At 37.8% G+C, this 19,183-nt stretch overlaps 1 protein-coding gene across 9 annotated transcripts in view; it reads right to left on the bottom strand.

Moving 5' to 3' along the window:
- Positions 1–942: 942 nt before the first annotated feature.
- GPHN (gephyrin) overlaps positions 943–19,183 on the bottom strand; it is a 263,681-nt gene continuing 245,440 nt past the window's right edge. For all 9 annotated transcript variants that reach the window (XM_081313741.1, XM_081313740.1, XM_081313739.1 and 6 more), the window contains 6 exons: positions 17,367–17,454; positions 16,259–16,332; positions 7,925–7,989; positions 7,464–7,567; positions 5,491–5,587; positions 943–1,910 (listed from right to left, as the gene is read on the bottom strand). In XM_081313741.1, coding sequence (XP_081169867.1) covers positions 1,777–1,910; positions 5,491–5,587; positions 7,464–7,567; positions 7,925–7,989; positions 16,259–16,332; positions 17,367–17,454 — 562 coding nt within the window. In that variant the 3' untranslated portion in view covers positions 943–1,776. The remainder of the gene's footprint in view (positions 1,911–5,490; positions 5,588–7,463; positions 7,568–7,924; positions 7,990–16,258; positions 16,333–17,366; positions 17,455–19,183) is intronic.

Raw genomic sequence — 19,183 nt, forward strand, 5'->3', positions numbered from 1 at the left:
ATTTCTAATCTGGATATGATGTTCAGTGAAGAGGGGAGATAATGAAAGGAGTTATCAAAGGAGGGTAATGATCTAACTCTAACTCAGTCTAACTCTATTGACATTAAGCTAAACAGTGTTAAACTTTCATTACTGTACTAAATGTTCACGGTCATTGCTTGGCTTATTCTCAAAGGCAAATAGGATTGTGGTCAGTCATGAAGTGCCATGGTCAACATCAAATCAGTTTAAAGGTATACATTCTACATTGGATAGTATTTTTACCAGCCTTAATATGCATTTCTCATTTCACCATACTTTTACAGCTTATTAGCACGGAATATTATTTTAAGGCAAATTATAATTTATGTAACTCTTTACAAAATTTTAAAAAACAAGTATTTTAAGCAGTCATGAGAGCAATAATGCTATGTAGGGGGAAGAACTGAACTCAAAATATTTTTTCACTATGTAGCAACCTGAAAGCAATCTTGCAGTTAGTTATCCCATACTGAATTTATTTCCTTCATTTCTTACTTAACACCTAGAAGTGCCACATTATGCAAATGCCTATGAATCAATTATACTTAACTGCAATAGTGTTCATGAGGCATATAATTTTTAAAAAGTAGAAATATTCCACACAGTAGTTAAACATTCTCTTCCACTTATGTCAGTTTCTTAGATGATTTAAAGCCTATATTTTTAATTTAATCATAAATTGTACCATTAAAGTATCTTCCAAGGACTGCAGTTTTAAGATCCAAGAAAGATAACACAACCTTATTAAAATCTTTTAAATGCAAAATTTATGCATCACCATTTTGTTTGCTCCAATATATGTGTGCTCATTTAATTTCTGAACCATGGTGTCCTTTCCCCAAGACTAAAAACAGTGATTTTTTTAACCCCCTTATTAAACAACCAGGCTTAACACAATTACCTTTTAAATAATGATTCAGGTTTTTTTTTATTCATTTAAATTTCAGTATCATTACAGAAAATGTTATGGTACAGAGTTGTTTAACATTAGTTTTTATTTCTTATTTAATTTCCACATGAATGCTGGTAACACTAATATCTGTACAAGATCAGTCTTTGATTTTTTTTTAAAGATTTTAATTCTGTACATTTTAAATGTATTGGTTAAAAAGGCTGTCAGCACTTAAGGAAGCAATTTTTGTTGTTGTTGTTTGTTTAAACAAAAGGTATCCAGTTACTGCCCAATAGTACTGAGCTGGGTGGCTGCTGGGATGACAGGTATCCCTGAGGAAAACCTTGGGGCTTGATCGGGTTCCCAGTGCAGCCACTCTGCTTTTGGCACTGTGCACATCAACACGAGATACGATAAAGAACAAGCAGAAGCTCTCGGTGAAGCAGTTATGAAGCATACTAATAAGGGAAAATCCAAGTGTTGTCTACACTAGTATAAATAAGCAGACAGCCTTGTTTTAAGAGCATAAGTAGTTGAATCTTAAAGATGAGAAAAAACACAAGTTCTGCAGGCACCTACCGCTGTCTACTAAAAGCTACTGCTATTGGAACTAGCATTGAACACACAAAGCAATTGCAAGAAATGAAAAAGTTGCTTTGATATAATCAGAATAAATTCTTTTAAGATTTGTTTTTGAAGTTTTTTTTAAAAGGTATTTATTTAAATCTTTTGAAATATAGTTCAAGGTGTTTATACTGATCAACTTTTATCCAATTCAGAAAAACTAGCTGTGCCGTTGCATATTACAGGATACAGTCAATGATATGTGGACATGCATCAAAACTTTTCTCCTGCTGGTAACATCATAGTCTTCCAATGACCATGACGTCAACCACCTCTCCCTTATGAAGTTCCACATACTGCTCTGTCTTTGGAGGTAGCATCAACAGTCCATTGGCACTGCGCATACTCATCAGACGACTGCTCATCTGATTCCCTAGAGAAAGTAAAAAAGAGTCATTAGCAGGGCAAATGTCACAGGCCAAGAAATGAATCACCAGCCTTTCCCCAGAATTCTTACAGTGCAATATTAATTTCCATTACCAAACAGCATTATAATATGGGGTTGAATTATCCCAATGTTTCTCTCATAAAAAGTAACCTTTTTAATCATAACCAATGATTTTCCTTTTAGGTTATCATATGAGGACAGCATACTGGCCATGGATATGATAAATCCAAAGGTTAGTAGGCCCAAACTACAAACTATCTTCTCAAAGAAGTCTTCTCCTGCAATAAAGCAAATGGATTAAAAAGTACCAATTGTGGTTGGTATTTACTAGTTGTATTTACTACAACTCTACTGCTATAGCACTGAGTTTATTAGTGATCATATCCAGTATTCTTTCTCATCACAGCCTCCTAGGAAAAGAAAGCACAATGCATAACATCATAACTATTTCTCTCCCTTTAGGGATATGCAATTTTCTACTTTGTAAGCAACATACAAATATTACTGGTAGCCACGGAGAAGCTTACATTATTTTATTTTTGTAATCCAAAGTGGATAAAGTTTCATGATTAAGTCTAATGCCTACTGAAAGCTAAGCTGATACTTATCTCTTCATCTTGTGGTAATACATTCCAAGGATTGACTGTAGTAATTATTATGTTACAGAATTTAAAAATAGATGGTGAAAAAGGGATCCACATTTAAAGTTGTTATTAAAATAAAATAAATGGAATGACATTTCTAAAATAATACTTCTACAATAAACTTCTTGGAACACAAATCAACACTTAGATATTTATCTGGTTTATTTCTAGAATGCACTAGTGATAAGCTGACTTTTGCATTGGGCAACACATGTCCAGTTTGTCAAGATGCAGTTCTTCTCTTTTTGCAATACAGTAATGTTATTGCAAAATCATCTCTTCATCATTTTCAATTAAGGACTTTTCAGCTAGGCTTTTTTCTTTGAGAGATACTTGGAAAAATAAGGAAGAAAAGCACGATTAAAATATTTTTATTTTACATAAGAATATAGGAAACTATATTCTTATGTAAACTATATTCGCGGTGGCTCAGTGGGTTAGGACGCTGAGCTTGTCGATCAGAAGGTCGGCAGTTTGGCGGGTCGAATCCTGAGTGCCGTGTAGCAGAGTGAGCGCCTGTTACTCATCCCAGCTTCTGCCAACCTAGCAGTTTGAAAGCACGTAAAAATGCAAGTAGAAAAATAGGGACCACTTCGGTGGGAAGGTAACAGCGTTCCGTGCGCCTTTGACGTCTAGTCATGCCGGCCACATGACCACGGAGATGTCCTCGGACAAATGCTGGCTGTTCGGCTTTGAAACAGAGATGAGCACCAACCCCTAGAGTCGGAAAGGACTAGCATGCATGTGCGGGGGAACCTTTACCTTTACCTATAGGAAACTTGTTCATTGAATCAGACCATTGGTCTGCCTTGCCTAATGCTGTCAGTGCTAATGGATTTTTTCTAGGACATTATGAGGATTCTTTTCCATTAATGCCAGGTGATGCTGGGATTGAATCTGAGAATTTTTGCAAAATGTGTGTTCCACTCTGAACCACGCATCCTTTAAGTACAAAGTCATTTAAAAGTATTCAAGGGTTGATGCTTAAAGTGGTATTTTCTTAATATAAATGATGAATGATCCATTACAATAATTATATCACAATTTCACATGCTCCTAACAAGACTACTCAAACAGCTCTCCAGAGAACTACTACCAACAATCTTTTTGATGGCAAAACAGATTCCGTAAATATATAAAGAATAATTTATTATATTCTATAGAGAAGGCCCAATTAAAACTTTAAAAGGTTACTGCAATGTTTTGAGACTTTTAGTCCTTCTGAAGAATCCTCTAACATAAATATGGATGGAGAAGGTCAATATTTAAAGTAAGTCTGGCAATGTAAACATGAGCACATATAATTGTTCTTAAAATTGCATTCTATACATACAAATATACATACATGCATATTTCCAGTGTATATAAATTACATACTTAGCATTTTTATTTCAGAGGGGCCATTTTGGAGGGTTAAATGGGAAGTTATGGCAGCTACAAAATCACTTTTACAACCACTTGTACCTATTTCTGTGAGATTCTTACTGTATGGTAAGGCTGTACAAATCATTCAATGAGGTGCTTTGCTTGTGGGAAAAATGTTCTCCTGCATCTACTCTTTAACCCTTTGAAACAGCCATGCTGAGGTTTTGACTGCCTGCTGGATGATCTCAAGGAATGGATTCAGAAAAATGTTTTATTCAGAAGCTAAGGGTCTTGTTGAATTATTTGCAATACCTACCTATTGTGATTGGACAAGGAAAATATGGGATGATAATTTATTAAACTTGTGTGCCACTCAACTGTCAGTGACTCTGGGCAGCTCACCACTTTATATGATATTTTGACCAGCAATGCATGTTATAGTAGTAGGGACAGTGCCATCTTAAGAACCATAGCATATTCTTGTAATTTATTTGTTTACTTCACGAAAAGTTGGAAATCTTAGAAAAATATGGCGCTGTGAAATGCCTTCTTTCACAAAAAATAATAATAATTGAGTTATATTTAAAAGGCAGAATCTGACTAAGTGTCTGGGCTTGGAAAATCAATAGGTCAGGCCTGGTTAGTACTTGGAGGTGAAAACCCAAGACTGAAAACTATTCTGGAAGAAGGCATAAGCAAGCCACTTCTATGTTGCTGCCAAGTAATGATACCAAGAAGAGGTGAAGAAGCACATGTGTATATTGCATTTCTGCCCTCCTGGATTATCACTGTGTGTTGTTCTTCATTTGGACTATTTTAAATAAGATTTTTAAAAAATGAAGAGCAACACACAATGATAACCCAGGAGGGCAGAAAATGTGCATACACATTTCCTTCTTCTTTACTTCTTCTTTGTACTGAGAAGCATTTGCACCAAAGTGTAAACAGCAAGTTAAGCTTGTTTCAGTTTTCAAAACGATCATTTTCCCCAAGTAAATAAAGAATCCAGATCCAAAATTAAAATACCCATTTCATTCCCTAACCAGACAGCTGGTTCATGAATTTTTGTATCATGAAGCACCAATTTTGTTAATTACTTAATACTTAAAGGAAATGATATTTCTGACAGTCAAGAAAATCTTTCAGTTTTATATATGTAAATAAAATGTGTTCTCCTCTCCCCCAAACCTGGATGTTTTATATAAGAAATAATTGATGTCAAGACTTCAAAAGACAAATAGACCCTGGATCTAAGCTGCATCAATTATATAGTATAATTGAATATGCTATGATATGTAATGGAGACTGAAACAATCAGAAGATGTTCATGCTTCTTGCTTATAACTGGGTGAGATTCATGAGCCTAATTTGAAGCAGGAAAGATTAAAGGCTGGGGAGGGGAGTTCCTTAAATGTTACATGATGGTTTATGGTTTCAAATATTACATGCTATTCAAGATTAGAGACAAAACCAATTATTTGTGTTTTGTTACATTTCATATTTCAAACTTGTGAGCCCAACAAAAACTCCAAAAGGCAGAGGTTGTGAGCACTAACCTGTACTTTGTGCCCAAGGCAGTGGTTCTTGGTGATGCCAAGTCAGTATGCACCGATGGTATTCTGGACGAGGGTCCAATTTTACATCACATGATAACTGTACAAAACACACAAAGTGAATAAAATGACATTAAGACAGTTAAAATGCCCCTCTCCAAGGGCCCATATTTAGCTCGCAGATGCAAATAACGTATAAAACAAAGAGAAGATTAATTTGATTAGAGTAGACCAGATACATGTACATGGGTTTTGGCCCAAACTTCACTCTTAGTATCATATGAGTTTATCCTATCATACTTCCTTGGCCCTTTCCCAAAACAATATTGTTTGCCAATGGAACTTGTGAAACCAAGCAAGGTTTGAGAGAGAAGGACAATGGAGTAAATATATTTCCATAGAAAAGCCATTAAATATTTAGCTATAATTAATAAAAAAGCTGTCTATGGAGATTCTCAGTCATCCAGATCATGGTTGTCCCAAAGTTGCTTTTTCAAGAGGCAACTGGACTTTCTTGTTTTTCTTTGAAGACATTTCGCTTCTCATCCAAGAAGCTTCTTCAGCTCTGACTGGATGGTGTGAAATGGAAAGATTTATACTCCTTGCAGTTTTTATCTTTTATCTGAAAACTCTTACTATGGCTTTTATAATAGTTGGAGAAGGATCCAGAATTCGTTGCATCTTTCTCAGTGCTGGGACAACAAAAAGACTCAGGTAACAACTGCTGACACAGGGTTCCCTAAAGGCCAAGAAATTTTGGTTTGAAAGAGGGGTCAAAGAGGCCATCTATGTCAAAATCGAACAGCCCTCTCTCAACAGAGGGGGGAGGATATGACATCATCTATCTCCAGTCTACAACACAGTCCTTTCAGCAATTCCAAGAAGGCTCCACAACCATTTGCACTACTAAGGTGATCGGGAGGATGCAGATAACCTCCAAGTGGCCTCAATGACTCTCTAAAAGAATGCAAATGACCAGCTGTCTGCAAGGAATATAAATCCTTCCATTCTCCACTACCCAGTCAGAGCTGAAGAAGCTTCTTGGATGAGAAGCAAAACATCTTCAAAGAAAAACAAGAAAGTCCATTTGCCTCTTGTGAAAGCACATTTCGGATAGCAAAAAAGCTATGCAATCTGAAATAGTACACAAAACTGATAACTGTAAAATACAGAGAAAAGGAATTTAGGAAGATTATAAGGCACTAAACAAATAGTTTTTCTTTCTCAAAAAAAAGTGGAAAAATTTCAGTATTTTTTCTAAATTTTGGATTTGTAGGACCTGTATTAATCTTTATAAACTAAGTTCAAGTTGCGATGCTATTATCGCTTTGCAAACATTATTTACATTGCTGGTTTCTGTAAGGAAAGTTAGATAGCCCAGAGTTTTTGAAAGATTGTTGGGGAGGAAATAGCTGTCCATTACTGACATTCCTTGGGCAAGAAACTATTCAGGGATGAGCTGTTCTTTGCTTTTTATCAGCTGTTCCAGGCCCACAGGGACTTTAATCTTCCTCTTGGCCTAAAGGGAGAAGACTAGGAGGGGCAGGAAGGAAATCTTACTTTAAGTCTATATAAAATTCACTTGTGCCTCAGTTGGGTTTGCAAATGTTGTCTAATAATGATTCAGAGGTGTAGAGATTAGCTGTATGACCAAGATTCTGAACTGTGAATTTCTTTCCTTAGAAGCAAATTATTCCTCATATCTTTATCCTACTGACAAAATACAAGCACCCATATTCTATTACAAATAACCCAAAAGTAATCAATAGTAAGTTCAATGTCTTACTGATCAAATACTGTCCGTCCTCAATAGTTACGATTCATCTTAAATGCATTTTTAATGCTTTCTCTTTTTACAATACTTCACCTGAATTCTTTGAACTCTAGGCTATTTAAAGGTTATTTCTTCAGCTCTGAGATACTAGTGCAACTAAGTAGACCACCTCAAAACTCACCTTTTATTTGAAAACTCTTACCCTGGCTTTTATAATAGTTGGACGAGGATCCAGAATTCCTTGCATCTTTCTCAGTGCTGGGACAACAAAAAGATTGCAGGTAACAACTGCTGACACAGGGTTCCCTAAAGATCAAGAAACAGTTATTTGATAAATTACTTGAGAATTGTTTCAAGAATAAAAATATTTGTTACTTTTGAACTAAACTGTGCTTCATATCAAGAGTCTTTCTATTAAGTGTTTTCAGGAATATTTGATGAACTGAGGAGCAAGAATGACTAATAGCATAGTGGATCTTAAAAAATACACTTTTGGTTCAGAAAAATAAGAGCATTGTCACTGTTGCATATGGAAGATATAATGATACTTAGCATAACTAAGATATTTGTAGTAATGAATATGAAGATTTGGAACTTTTGGTTTAAAATTTGTTTGGTATTTATGAGCATGAAAGAAGAGATTTATAATTTAATATATCTTACCTGGGAGTGCGAAGATGATTTTTCTTACCCCATCAATATCCAAGGTTGCAAAGGTTGTAGGTAACCTAGGAAGTGATGCCAATTGTTGAAAATATGAACTAAATCCTTATTTATCAATTTTGTCAATAACATTAAATAAATATTTTGATTGCCTCATTTTTGCTATCTTCAACATCCTTGGAAAATGCAATGATTCTCATAAAATACTACACAGGAACTAAAAATGTGAATTAATAGCACTTTACAATTACATCATTTTTCCCATTAGAAAACCAGATTTTAGCCAATAAAATCCAACAAATTAGCAATATCTTGTTTATTGTATGACTTATTTTTTTCAACACGAATACATCTTTGTTATACTAAATTGTCCATCTAGACCATGGGTAGGCAACTTTGGCTCTTTTATGACTTGTGGACTTCAACTCCCAGAATTCCTGAGCCAGCATGGCTCAGCTTGGAAACCTCTCCCTTTTCCTTCAGCGTGGCTGGCTCAGGAATTCTGGGAGTTGAAGTCCGGGAGTCATAAAAGAGCCAAGTTTGCCTACCCCTGATCTAGACAATTATTTTCATTTGTAACCCAATTATTTACCAGATGATTGGAGCATATTAATAATAATGTTCCAAATTGCTTGTTTGCTATATCCTCCAACTTCACTTTCCAGTGTTTAAGAATTAGATTCAATTAAGTTCAGTGAGATGCAATTAACATTCCAAAGATGAAACACTTTCAAAGTGTTTTACCTCATTTGTTCTTTATAAAAAATAAAGAGCAGCTCTATAATTTGGAAATAAATCAAGGGATGAAATCACAAAAACAATTTACTGCAAAGGGATTTAGTTTTCATATGCACAATTAAGAGAGATTTATTACAGATAAAAAATAATTGGAACTGAAAAACAAAAGGAATTTGAAAATGAATTGTGTAGACATGATGAACATGTGATTGTTAAAATGTATAAACTTTTGCTGAAGCTACAAAGTGCATGATAACATGGGTTAAGAATTTTGGTTTGGACTAATGGGAGAGAATGTGGTGGAAAAAACTGAAATTCATATTATGTTACAATTTAAGAGATAATTTTTACAAAATGATGTACTGTTGGTAAATGACATCAGAAAAAAATAACTAAGATGTATAAAGGCACTTCTTATCCGTGTTAAAACTGTGGAAAATATAAAGGATCATTTTACCATACATGATGGACTTATAAAAAGGCAAAAAGGTATTGGATACTAATATATATAATCAGCACTTTGTTTGTCATACACCTTTTTTCGATGGATTTTCCAGAGTTGCATTCTTTTCCTATTGTTGCCCTATCGTTTGTTTTTGAAAATGCTCCGCTGGTGGTACAGTGTGAGCGGGGTCCCCTCTGGTGCTGTCTGTGTCCTCTAGGAGGAGCCATGAGGTGCTGGAGCACCATAGCCAGAGCGTGGCTTGATTGACTGGGTCGGACCATGTGGTGTGGAAGCCAATGGTGGCGGTGGGAGACACACAAACATGGAGGCCCTCTTTCACGAGAGGGTGAGCAGGCCTTTTGCCTTTCCTTACAGAAGGGGTGTGTGTGTGTGTGTGTGTGTGTGTGTGTGTGTGTGTGAGGTTAAAAAGAGGCGAAGCGAGAGGAAAGAAAGGTGGCTGGCATGGAAGCTTGCCCAACAGCGAAACTTTGTAGTTTTGGTTCCTTGGGTAGTTCAAAGGCTGGGATGTCCACAAAAATCTCTTTTTAGTCTTTTATACTTTATATTCATACTGCAGAGGGGAAGAATAAGAATAAAGCCAATGTCTTGTGATTTGGAAGTATTATTATTAATAATAGGTAAAGGTAAAAGGTAAAGGTTCCCCCGCACATGCGTGCTAGTCGTTTTCAACTCTAGGGGCCGGTGCTCATCTCCGTTTCAAAGCCGAAGAGCCAGCGCTTGTCCAAGGACGTCTACGTGGTCATGTGGCTGGCATGACTAGACGCCAGAGGCGCACGGAATGCTGTTACCTTCCCACCGCAGTGGTCCCTATTTTTCTACTTGCATTTTTGCATGCTTTCGAACTGCTAGGTTGGCAGAAGCTGGGATGAGTAACAGGTGCTCACTCTGTTATGTGGCACTCGGGATTCAACCCGTCAGACTGCCGACGTTCTGATCGACAAGCTCAGCGTCCTAACCCATTGAGCCACCGCGTCCCTTATGATTAATAATAATATATATTAATTATGTATTGGTCAGATGTAAAGATAGACCTACAGTATAAGGTTTAATCAGATCTATTTATTAAATTGGGTTTAACTTAAAGGTAAATTAAAAGTAATTTGTTCACTGACAAAGTTTCAACTTTAATTTGTTTCAAATCAATATCCATATTCAAATCCAAATATAATTTTTTTGACAACTTCTTAAAAATAATTCAATCTTTTGCAAGCAACCAAATTTTGTTTTATTGGGCCAATTTCATCCCACATAGAAAGCTGACATTTCATTAAACTAAAAGGGTATGCCAGTGGTAAGTGTCCCAAAAGATTAATAAAATGCCTTCTTGTAATTTAAAGCCACACAGTGCATGGTAACTTACCTTGAACAAAATCCCAGTCTTTTAGATACACTAAAATTTGAGGGTTTTTTTTTCAACTACAAAGGCAAACCTTGTAGGGTAGGCAAGGCAGGTTGTATGATGTGTGTGAGTTCCGGCACTTTTTTTTTTTTACAAAAAAAGCACTATATATAATGATACAAAGAATTCTAAAGATTAACACTCATATGTTAGTACTAGGACTTATGGATAACTAATCAGAAAAGAGCTATGGAGGATTGGCTTTGCATGTGGTACCTGCAGCGAGAATGCTATATGCACAAAGACAGAAAAATACTGAAACACTCACAATGGAGGAATGGATTGTAAAGATGACAGAATGGCAAAATTGACCTGTTTGACCAGAGGTGAGACAAGTACTTTTATTAAAAACTGGAAAATTTATTTTGAAACTTTTGCTGAAAATGAAAAAAAATGAACTGGTGATTTATGGATCAGCTGATTAAAAAGTGTTGATTATTGGAATAAGAGAATACAGGTAGTCATTAATTTATGACCACAATTGAACCCAAAGTTTATGTTGTTAAGCGAGTCATTTGTTAAGTGAATTCTGCTCCATTTTACAACCTTTCTTGCCACAGTTGTTAAGTGAATCATTGCAGTTGTTAAGGTAGTAATGTGGTTGTTAAGTGAATCTGGTTTTTCCATTGACTTTGCTTGTCAGAAGGTCGCAAAAGGTGATCACATGATCCCAGGACACTGCAGCTGTCATCTGTTCCAACTGTCTGAATTCTGATCATGTGACCATGGGGATGCTGCAATGGCCATAAGTGTGCAAAATGGTCATAAATCACTTTTTTCAGTGACGTTGTAACTTTGAACAGTCACTAAATGAACTGTTGTAATTCACAGATTACCTGTAATGATGAAATTTTAATGAGGGAGAAGAGTGTAAGTATACTATTGTACACAAGATCAGAAACTACTTCTTTATTTATCTTTTTTTGGTAGTTTTCACTTTTCTTATTTTTTTCACTTCACTAAAATTATTTTTTAAAAAGGAAATAACTCAACGGGGAGCATCTTATCCTGTGTGTGTGATTAAGATAACAGTCTGGCTTCCTAAGCTGTAATCATGTGGCTAATGGAAAAGTGAAACCAGAATCTTCCTGCCCACTTTAAGGAAACAGAATTCTACCATACCCGCTACCTTTTGAGAGGTCAAATAAGTGTGGATTCTTACCTCAAATATTAACATGAACTCTGAATAATGGCTGTATGTTTTGGATTAGTATGTTTAGTGTTTGGATATTTAATATATGAGAATGCGGTATGAAGAAATGCTACTTGTTGAAATTATACACTACTGTAATGAAAATATGGGTCTGCTTACTTTATTTATTTATTCAATTTCTATATCCGGCCATCTCAATCAATGACTACTTTAGTGGCATCCATTCATTTTCTCCTCTATATTATTAAAGGTTGTTTTATTTAGTGATTTCTAGTAATCACTAAAAATCCCCGAATGTTTATAAGCACTAGAAAGTGTTGTTATAAAAAATATTTGAGGAACCCCTGAAACGTCAATTTATATGAATTAGTAAATCATAACACCTGATAAGCTTGAATGTGTGAGAAAAATAGGGGAAGAGGGAGAAGCTGGAGGTAATGTTGGAAGAGGAGGAGAAGAAATTATCTTTTTCTGAACAGGTTATTATGTTTAATACAAATATGTGCAATGCAAAGGATATTTTGAAAAGAAAGGAAAGGAAAAAATGACAGCTTTGCACTACTGTGTAGTTCTACAATGCTCCATTCTTGGGCTGAGGCCACAAATATTTGCTCTAATGTAAGAACACAAACCCCCTATATTCAGGTCAGATCTTCAGTCCTCCCAGGGATGTGTAGTCCAGACATCAGACACTTTCATATCATCAACTCTCTGAATGTTTTAATGCAGGGAAAGAATGGGGGAGTCCAGTCCTTTCTGCTTCTTGTTTTGTTAAATAAATCTGATTCCAGATTGAAGTCTGTTTCTCCCATGATAAATTCATTAGGTTTTGGTCTTCCTTTGGCCCTTTCAGTTTTTCCTATTGTTTGTCATCAAAGGCACGATAAAATTTTGGTATTACTCCAGTTGAAACCAGTCATGGGAGTTTATTCTTTTTCCTCTAAATGTATATGTATATGCATACGTATGTATATGTATGTATGTATGTATGTATGTATGTATGTATGTATCTATGTGTGTGTATGTATGTTTGTATGGATTTACCTTAACTGAATCATTGCTCATTAAAATGAGTTCCCTGTAAAAGTGTCCTGTTTACAAAGCTGACTGATCCCTGCCTGTCTAGGCCAATTGTAATGTATTGGGATTTTACCTAAACTGTTTCACGTGTCTTTTGAATGCTGCTTAAAGTTGCTCAATTGGTGTGTCTGTGTAACAGTCGCTGACTAGCCAGACTTGCTATCTCCAAGAAGATCACTGGATGATTTGGGGTGGGAATGGGTTGCTTTAAACCTATTGGCCGCCGCCTAGTGGCCAACTGTATAAGTAGCTGCGCAGAAGCCTCTGTTTCAGTTCTGTTCCTGTTTGCCTCAATAAAGCAATGTTCCTGTTTGCAACCTCTCGTCTCACTTATTGACAGCAAAGAACTCACTATACAACACTGGCAACGAGGATGGGATGCTGCTTCTCTGAAAGATCTGAAAGTCACTAGGGGGTGAGGCCAGCACAGCGCCTGGCAGGGACCGCATTTCTCCCTCCCTCGGTCGGCCTAGTAAGCCACACTAGTGACCACCCCACCCTGCGGACCAGTCCCACGGCCTACGAAGAGAAGCAGTACGAGGCAATGCGAGCCACGAGCCACGAAGACTTCCACCATGGCGAAAGTCGGAAAGCTTGAGGAATTTGATGTCACTCACCCAGAGAGATGGTCGTCCTACATTTCAAGAGTAGAGAACTACCTCCGTGCCAACCAAGTCGCCGAAGATGGCCTGAAGGCCACAACACTTCTCTGTGTCTGCGGGTCAGCAATGTTTGGCATTGCGGAAAACTTAGTTGCACCGGTGCAGCTGGAGTCCGTTACTTACGCGGATCTGAAGAAACGGCTCGTAGACCATTTCCAACCAAAGCTGTCAGTGATAGTGTGGAGGCATGCCTTCAAACAACGAGTTCAACAACCTGGTGAGATGGCCACAGAATTTATTGCGGCGTTGAGACAAGCTTCACGCCTGTGCCAATTTTTGGACTTGGAAGAAAGGCTTCATGACCGACTCGTCTGTGGACTCAGGAGCAGAGAGTTACAACAGAAACTTTTTGCAAAAGAGACTCTCTTGCTCCAAGAAGCCTTAAAAGAGGTCATGGTGGACAAAGCCGCCGGCGGGGCGGTGAAGGCATTGTGGCCCGCTAGAAGCACTCATGAGGAAGCCGTCCACCACAAGGACACTGAGCATTCAGAAGACATCGACTCAGACCACGAACGGCACCATGACAAGGAACTGAAGCCTCCTTACAAGGCAGTTCCCTTCCTTTGGTATTTGGGCTGTGGCAGCCGCCACCAATGAGCGGACAGCCGGTTCCAGACAGCCACGTGTCGGGCCTGTGGGAAAACAGGCCACATTGCAGCAGTCTGTAGAGATCACCAGAAGGACCGCCAATCAGATGATCCGATCAGGAGAGGTACCAGGCCTCCAGGGCAGCATAGAGTAGGGTTCTGCTTCGGTCATCGGAGTGTTTGTTGCACTAGAGCTTGCCGCCCCCTTAGGCCCAAACTTCGGCTTCAAGTCGAGCCGCAAGGCATTCCTTGTAGGATGGAACTGGACACAGGTTCAGCTGTATCCATTATTTCCCTGGAGACTTTCCGGTTCATGTGCAACTGCAGCAAGAGATGGGCCAAGCTTAGGCCATCCGACATCATCCTTACTGACTTCCAGAATTCCCGAGTAGCCATCAAAGGTGAGGCCACACGCCATCAAATTCAAGGGGCCCCTAGACGTGATTGTGGTAGAAGGCCAGAGAATGAGCTTAATAGGGCTTGACTGGTTTGATGCACTGGGCATTCAAGTAACCAGGATCCACCAGACACAAGCGGTGAAATTGGCGTCAGTATGCAAGGAATTTGCAGATGTTTTTGACACGAGCCTGGGAGAGTACAAGGGCCCTCTGATAGCCTTTAAGCTTAATCCTATCTTAAGGCCTATTAGGATCAAGCCACGTAGAGTGCCATTTGCACTAAAACACAAAATCGATGCAGAGCTGGACAAGCTAGTCAGTCGGGGTACTACAACCCGTAGATGGGGTTGAGTGGGAAACTCCCATTGTCACGTCACTTAAGGCCAATGGGGAGGTCAGGATTTGTGCTGATTACAAGTGCACCATTAATTGGGCACTACAGCAGCATGCGTACCCGTGCCAGTTGTTAGCCACATTTTGGCATCATTGCAAGTGGGTACCGTGTTTGGTAAGTTAGATTTGGCACAGGCCTATCAGCAGTTACCTGTGGATGAGGCCACAGCGGCTGCACAAACAATTGTGACACACAAGTCAAACGCCTTCAATTCGGGGTTAGCGTAGTCCCAGGAATTTTCCAGGGAGTTATGGAGCATACGCTCAAGGGCATTCCGGGGGTTTGCCCCATTTCAACGATGTGCTCATCACTGGTGAGTCCACTGAGGTGCTTGCAAGAAGATTCAAAGCCGTCCTTCAACGGTTCCGCACAGCGGGACTCAAACTGAAAAGGGACAAGTGTAAAATTGGGGTTCCTTCCACTGAGTTCCTGGGATTCTGTATTGATGCTGAGGGCATCCACCCTGTAGAGTCCAAGCTGAAGGCAATTCAGCTAGCACCAAAACCCAGGTCAAAGGGAGAGCTTCAGGCATTTCTGGGTCTCCTTAATTTTTACCATGGGTTCCTTCCTAACAAGGCCATAGTGGCAAAACCGTTACTCCAGCTCTCAGACAAAAACTCCCCATGGAAGTGGACCTGACTAGCCAGACTTACTGTCTCCAAGAAGATCATTGGATGATTTGGGGTGGGAATGGGTTCCTTTAAACCTATTGGCCGCCGGCTAGTGGCCAATCGTATAAGTAGCTGCGCAGAAGCCTCTGTTTCCGTTCTGTTCCTGTTTACCTCTGTTTCCGTTCTGTTCCTGTTTGCAACCTCTCGTCTCGCTTACTGCCAGCAAAGAACTCACTATACAACACCAATCATTTTCTCAATTAAACAATTCCAAATTTTCAGTTGCAGAAAAACAAATAAATGCATCTCTTCCCACTGCGTTCTCCTGGTGTGAAAAAGCAAAAAAGAAGCAAAACATTCTACAAATGGAAAGAGAAATGAATGAGAAAAAAAGAGGAGGGACATAAAATTAAATGAAGATGAACTAAGCTGACCACTCAGGGAAAGAATGAGAAAGCCTTGTTGAGGTATTACAAATGCTGAGAAGGCAGGAAGCCTTCTCAAGTTAACATTCAAAAGCATCTCTTCTTTTTAAAAAGGAGGTCCAGTGTGACCGGTACTACTACTTCATTCTTTTGTTTTCAACAGGATCTTCTATCTTAACAGGAAATGTAAAATGTTCTTCTGCACCATTAATATATCTTATTATCTTACTAGTAATTATCTTACTAGTAATTAGCATGATTATTTAGCAGCACCTGTAGTGGAATAATTTTTGGGGGAAAAGGAGCAATGTAATATTTCTTATTAGAATATGCTTTCTGTGGGTTATTAAGCAAAGCATTAAGCTCTCAATATTGTCCAGATTATATGCAAGACTAATGCTACATAAGAAACATTACTTACCCTGGTTTCATAAAAACCCTGCCAAAATGAATCTGGGCATGAAGATCAATATCCAGCACCTGTTTAAGATAGTCCTATTTGGAAAAAGAACAACCCAAAAACAAAAAGGGTTTCAATTAATTATTAAGATATTTGTAAGATGAACCATCATCCAGTCCTAGAAAGCTAAGCAGGCATAGATCAAAGACATAGATAATGTATTTATTTCAAGAACAGGTAACTAGAATTTGCAAGCTAAGATAAAGCACTTGTAAATCCAAATGCAAATCATCTATGAAAAAAATCACATCAAACATCTAATAAATGCTGTTTTTCCTAGTTTAGGAGAGAGCAAAGTCAGAAAGGTTTTTTTTAATTAAAAAATCAACTTCCCAATTTTGATTCTCATTCGACCCAAGAATTGTTTCAACCCTACCAACAGATTATTCAAAAGCTTGCAGATCCTGGCAAAAAGAGGTTGCGTATGGTGTTAAATGGTACCAGCATAAATATCTCTATATAACAACGTAATAAAACTGGTAACAACATCAAAGGGCATCACCAAAGTGTAATTTTGCATAGATGGTGGAATACTATTGTTCCTTTATGAAGAGGGGTATCAACTGCTCAGATGTTTCTGAACTGATTATCTGAATCTTTTTTACTTTTGAAGTTTATCCAACATACTGTTCCTCTAAGAAAGAACGGCAGGTAACATCACCACCTAGAGCTTTTAGACTTTGTATAGATGTTGATAAGCGCTTGGATTTGTAGCAGGAAAGATTGCTTTGAATTTGGCATTAGCAGCCAAATTGTACAGTACCTGCCAGACAAACCATATCTTTTCTAGATACTTCCATGGGCTCAGAAAAGAAAGCACTTGAAATAGAGAGATGGCAATAAGCTGTCCTGTAAGGAGCAATCAATGAGAAGAGACCCATACTGATTCTGAACACTTGGCAGTTCGACAAGGCTGCTGTCCTTTTGATGACCTTAATATCAGGCTCTTTAGCTCCATTTTGGTGTCTGAAGATTTCCCTCTGCTATTACCCTATTTCTTAAGGAGTTTTCATCTCATTATTTTATTTTAAACTTATAACTTTGATCCAATACCCTCTCCTGCACATACCTTTTCTCCCATTGACACGCCTCCTGATGTGATGATGACATCAGCACGGCTTATTCCTTCATTCAAGGCATTAAGTAAATCATCTGGGCTGTAGGACATCAATATTAAAATAGATTAATGGTAATATGTGTATGGTTTTTTATGTACTTCAAAGGAAGAGGTACAAAAAGTTATAAGTTTTCATTTTCATCAGTAGGAAGAATATAAATTTCAAGAGCAAGACAACCCAAGAAACCATAATAGGAGGCACAGAATTTTGTATATGTACTGGGAATACTAACTGAATGCAGGGGAGATTTCACTGGCCTGCAATAAGCCATTTCAGACTGACTAAGGCCACTTCATGGTTATACTATTATAAATTAGTTTGATGGGAAATAGGATAAAATTAAACAGCAGCCAGAAAATGAGGAAAAGAAGAAATAATAATCTTTTAGAAATAAAAATCTGGTCTCCAAATTCTCAGAATTTGTACAGAGCCCATGAAATGAGATAGATCTGTGATATTTGTGGCTTTTCATTCCTACTCCAGAGCTGTTACTAGATGCAACTATTCTTCTGAGACTGAGTTATTCATGAAGTTCTTCTCATTTATGGCTATAGACGGGTCTTACCAGCACCTGATAAGACTCAATCCACAGCAAAGAGTCTGCTGCTGATCTACTAAATTTTATAGCCCTATTTCTTCTCACTAGTTACTCTTAAATTATTATTCTTAAAACTTGATATATAAATTTAACTCACTGTAATAGACACAATATATCTTAAGAGATGTTTTGAATATAATACCTATTACTGCAGCTAATTAACAATAGGCCCTGCATTATAAAGAGCCCCCTTTATGCAGACAATTTTGTATTTCAGCCTTATGTACTGCATAACTACCTTTTTCCTGCCACAATTGCCGTCCATATTCTTTTCATTATGATGGGTGGCAAATAAATTCAATACACACACACACACACACACACTCCATTAGAACAGTTTTATTCTTGTCATGTTAGTGTAAAAGCAACAAGGAAAATGAAAAACAAATCTGTTAATCCTTGTAAAAATATGCTGAGATTCTACAATGTCATATTTTAATTCTTATCGTAGCATCACTGTGACCACTGGATTAAAATGGGATTTGCTTTTGCTGTTCTGATATTAAACACATTTCCTTGAGAATAAGCACAATTTGATACAGAAAATAACATTCTCTTTTAATGTTATGGGCATTAAATAAAATGAGACCATTTAATCATTTAGACTAAATCCCTGTGAATTTTTTTTAATAAAAATTCACGTGATAAGTGTGTCCTTCCATTAAAAAAATCAGGAACTAATGCTGACCTTATTTGCCACTGCCCCATCATAAGCAGTCCTCTGGGTGGTCATTTGTCCCTCCTCCTGAATTACTGAAACCTGGATGCCAAGATCCAGATCAATAGTCTCCAAAGACCTTTTCTTCATTCCATACATAATGTCAGGCTTCTTCTATCAGCCAGGACTGAAACTAGTTTATTACAAGAAACAACTGTTTCAGAGATCTGATTAATAAGATTTATTAATAAGAGCATAGTAATAGCTCAGCCTTTTGGTACTGTCCATAGGGTCCATGGGAAAGATTGAGGGCAAGAGAAGAAGGGGACGACAGAGAATGAGGTGGCTGGATGGAGTCACTGAAGCAGTAGGCGTGGGCTTGGATGGACTCCAGAAGATGGTAGAGGACAGGAAGGCCTGGAGGAACATTGTCCATGGGGTCGCGATGGGTCGGACACGACTTCGCAACTAACAACAACAACAACAATAGCTCAGCCATTTCTCTCAGGCAT

The sequence above is a fragment of the Vipera berus genome, assembly GCF_964194415.1.
Source record: "Vipera berus genome assembly, chromosome: 1".
In the NCBI taxonomy this organism is placed as follows: Eukaryota; Metazoa; Chordata; class Lepidosauria; order Squamata; family Viperidae; genus Vipera; species Vipera berus.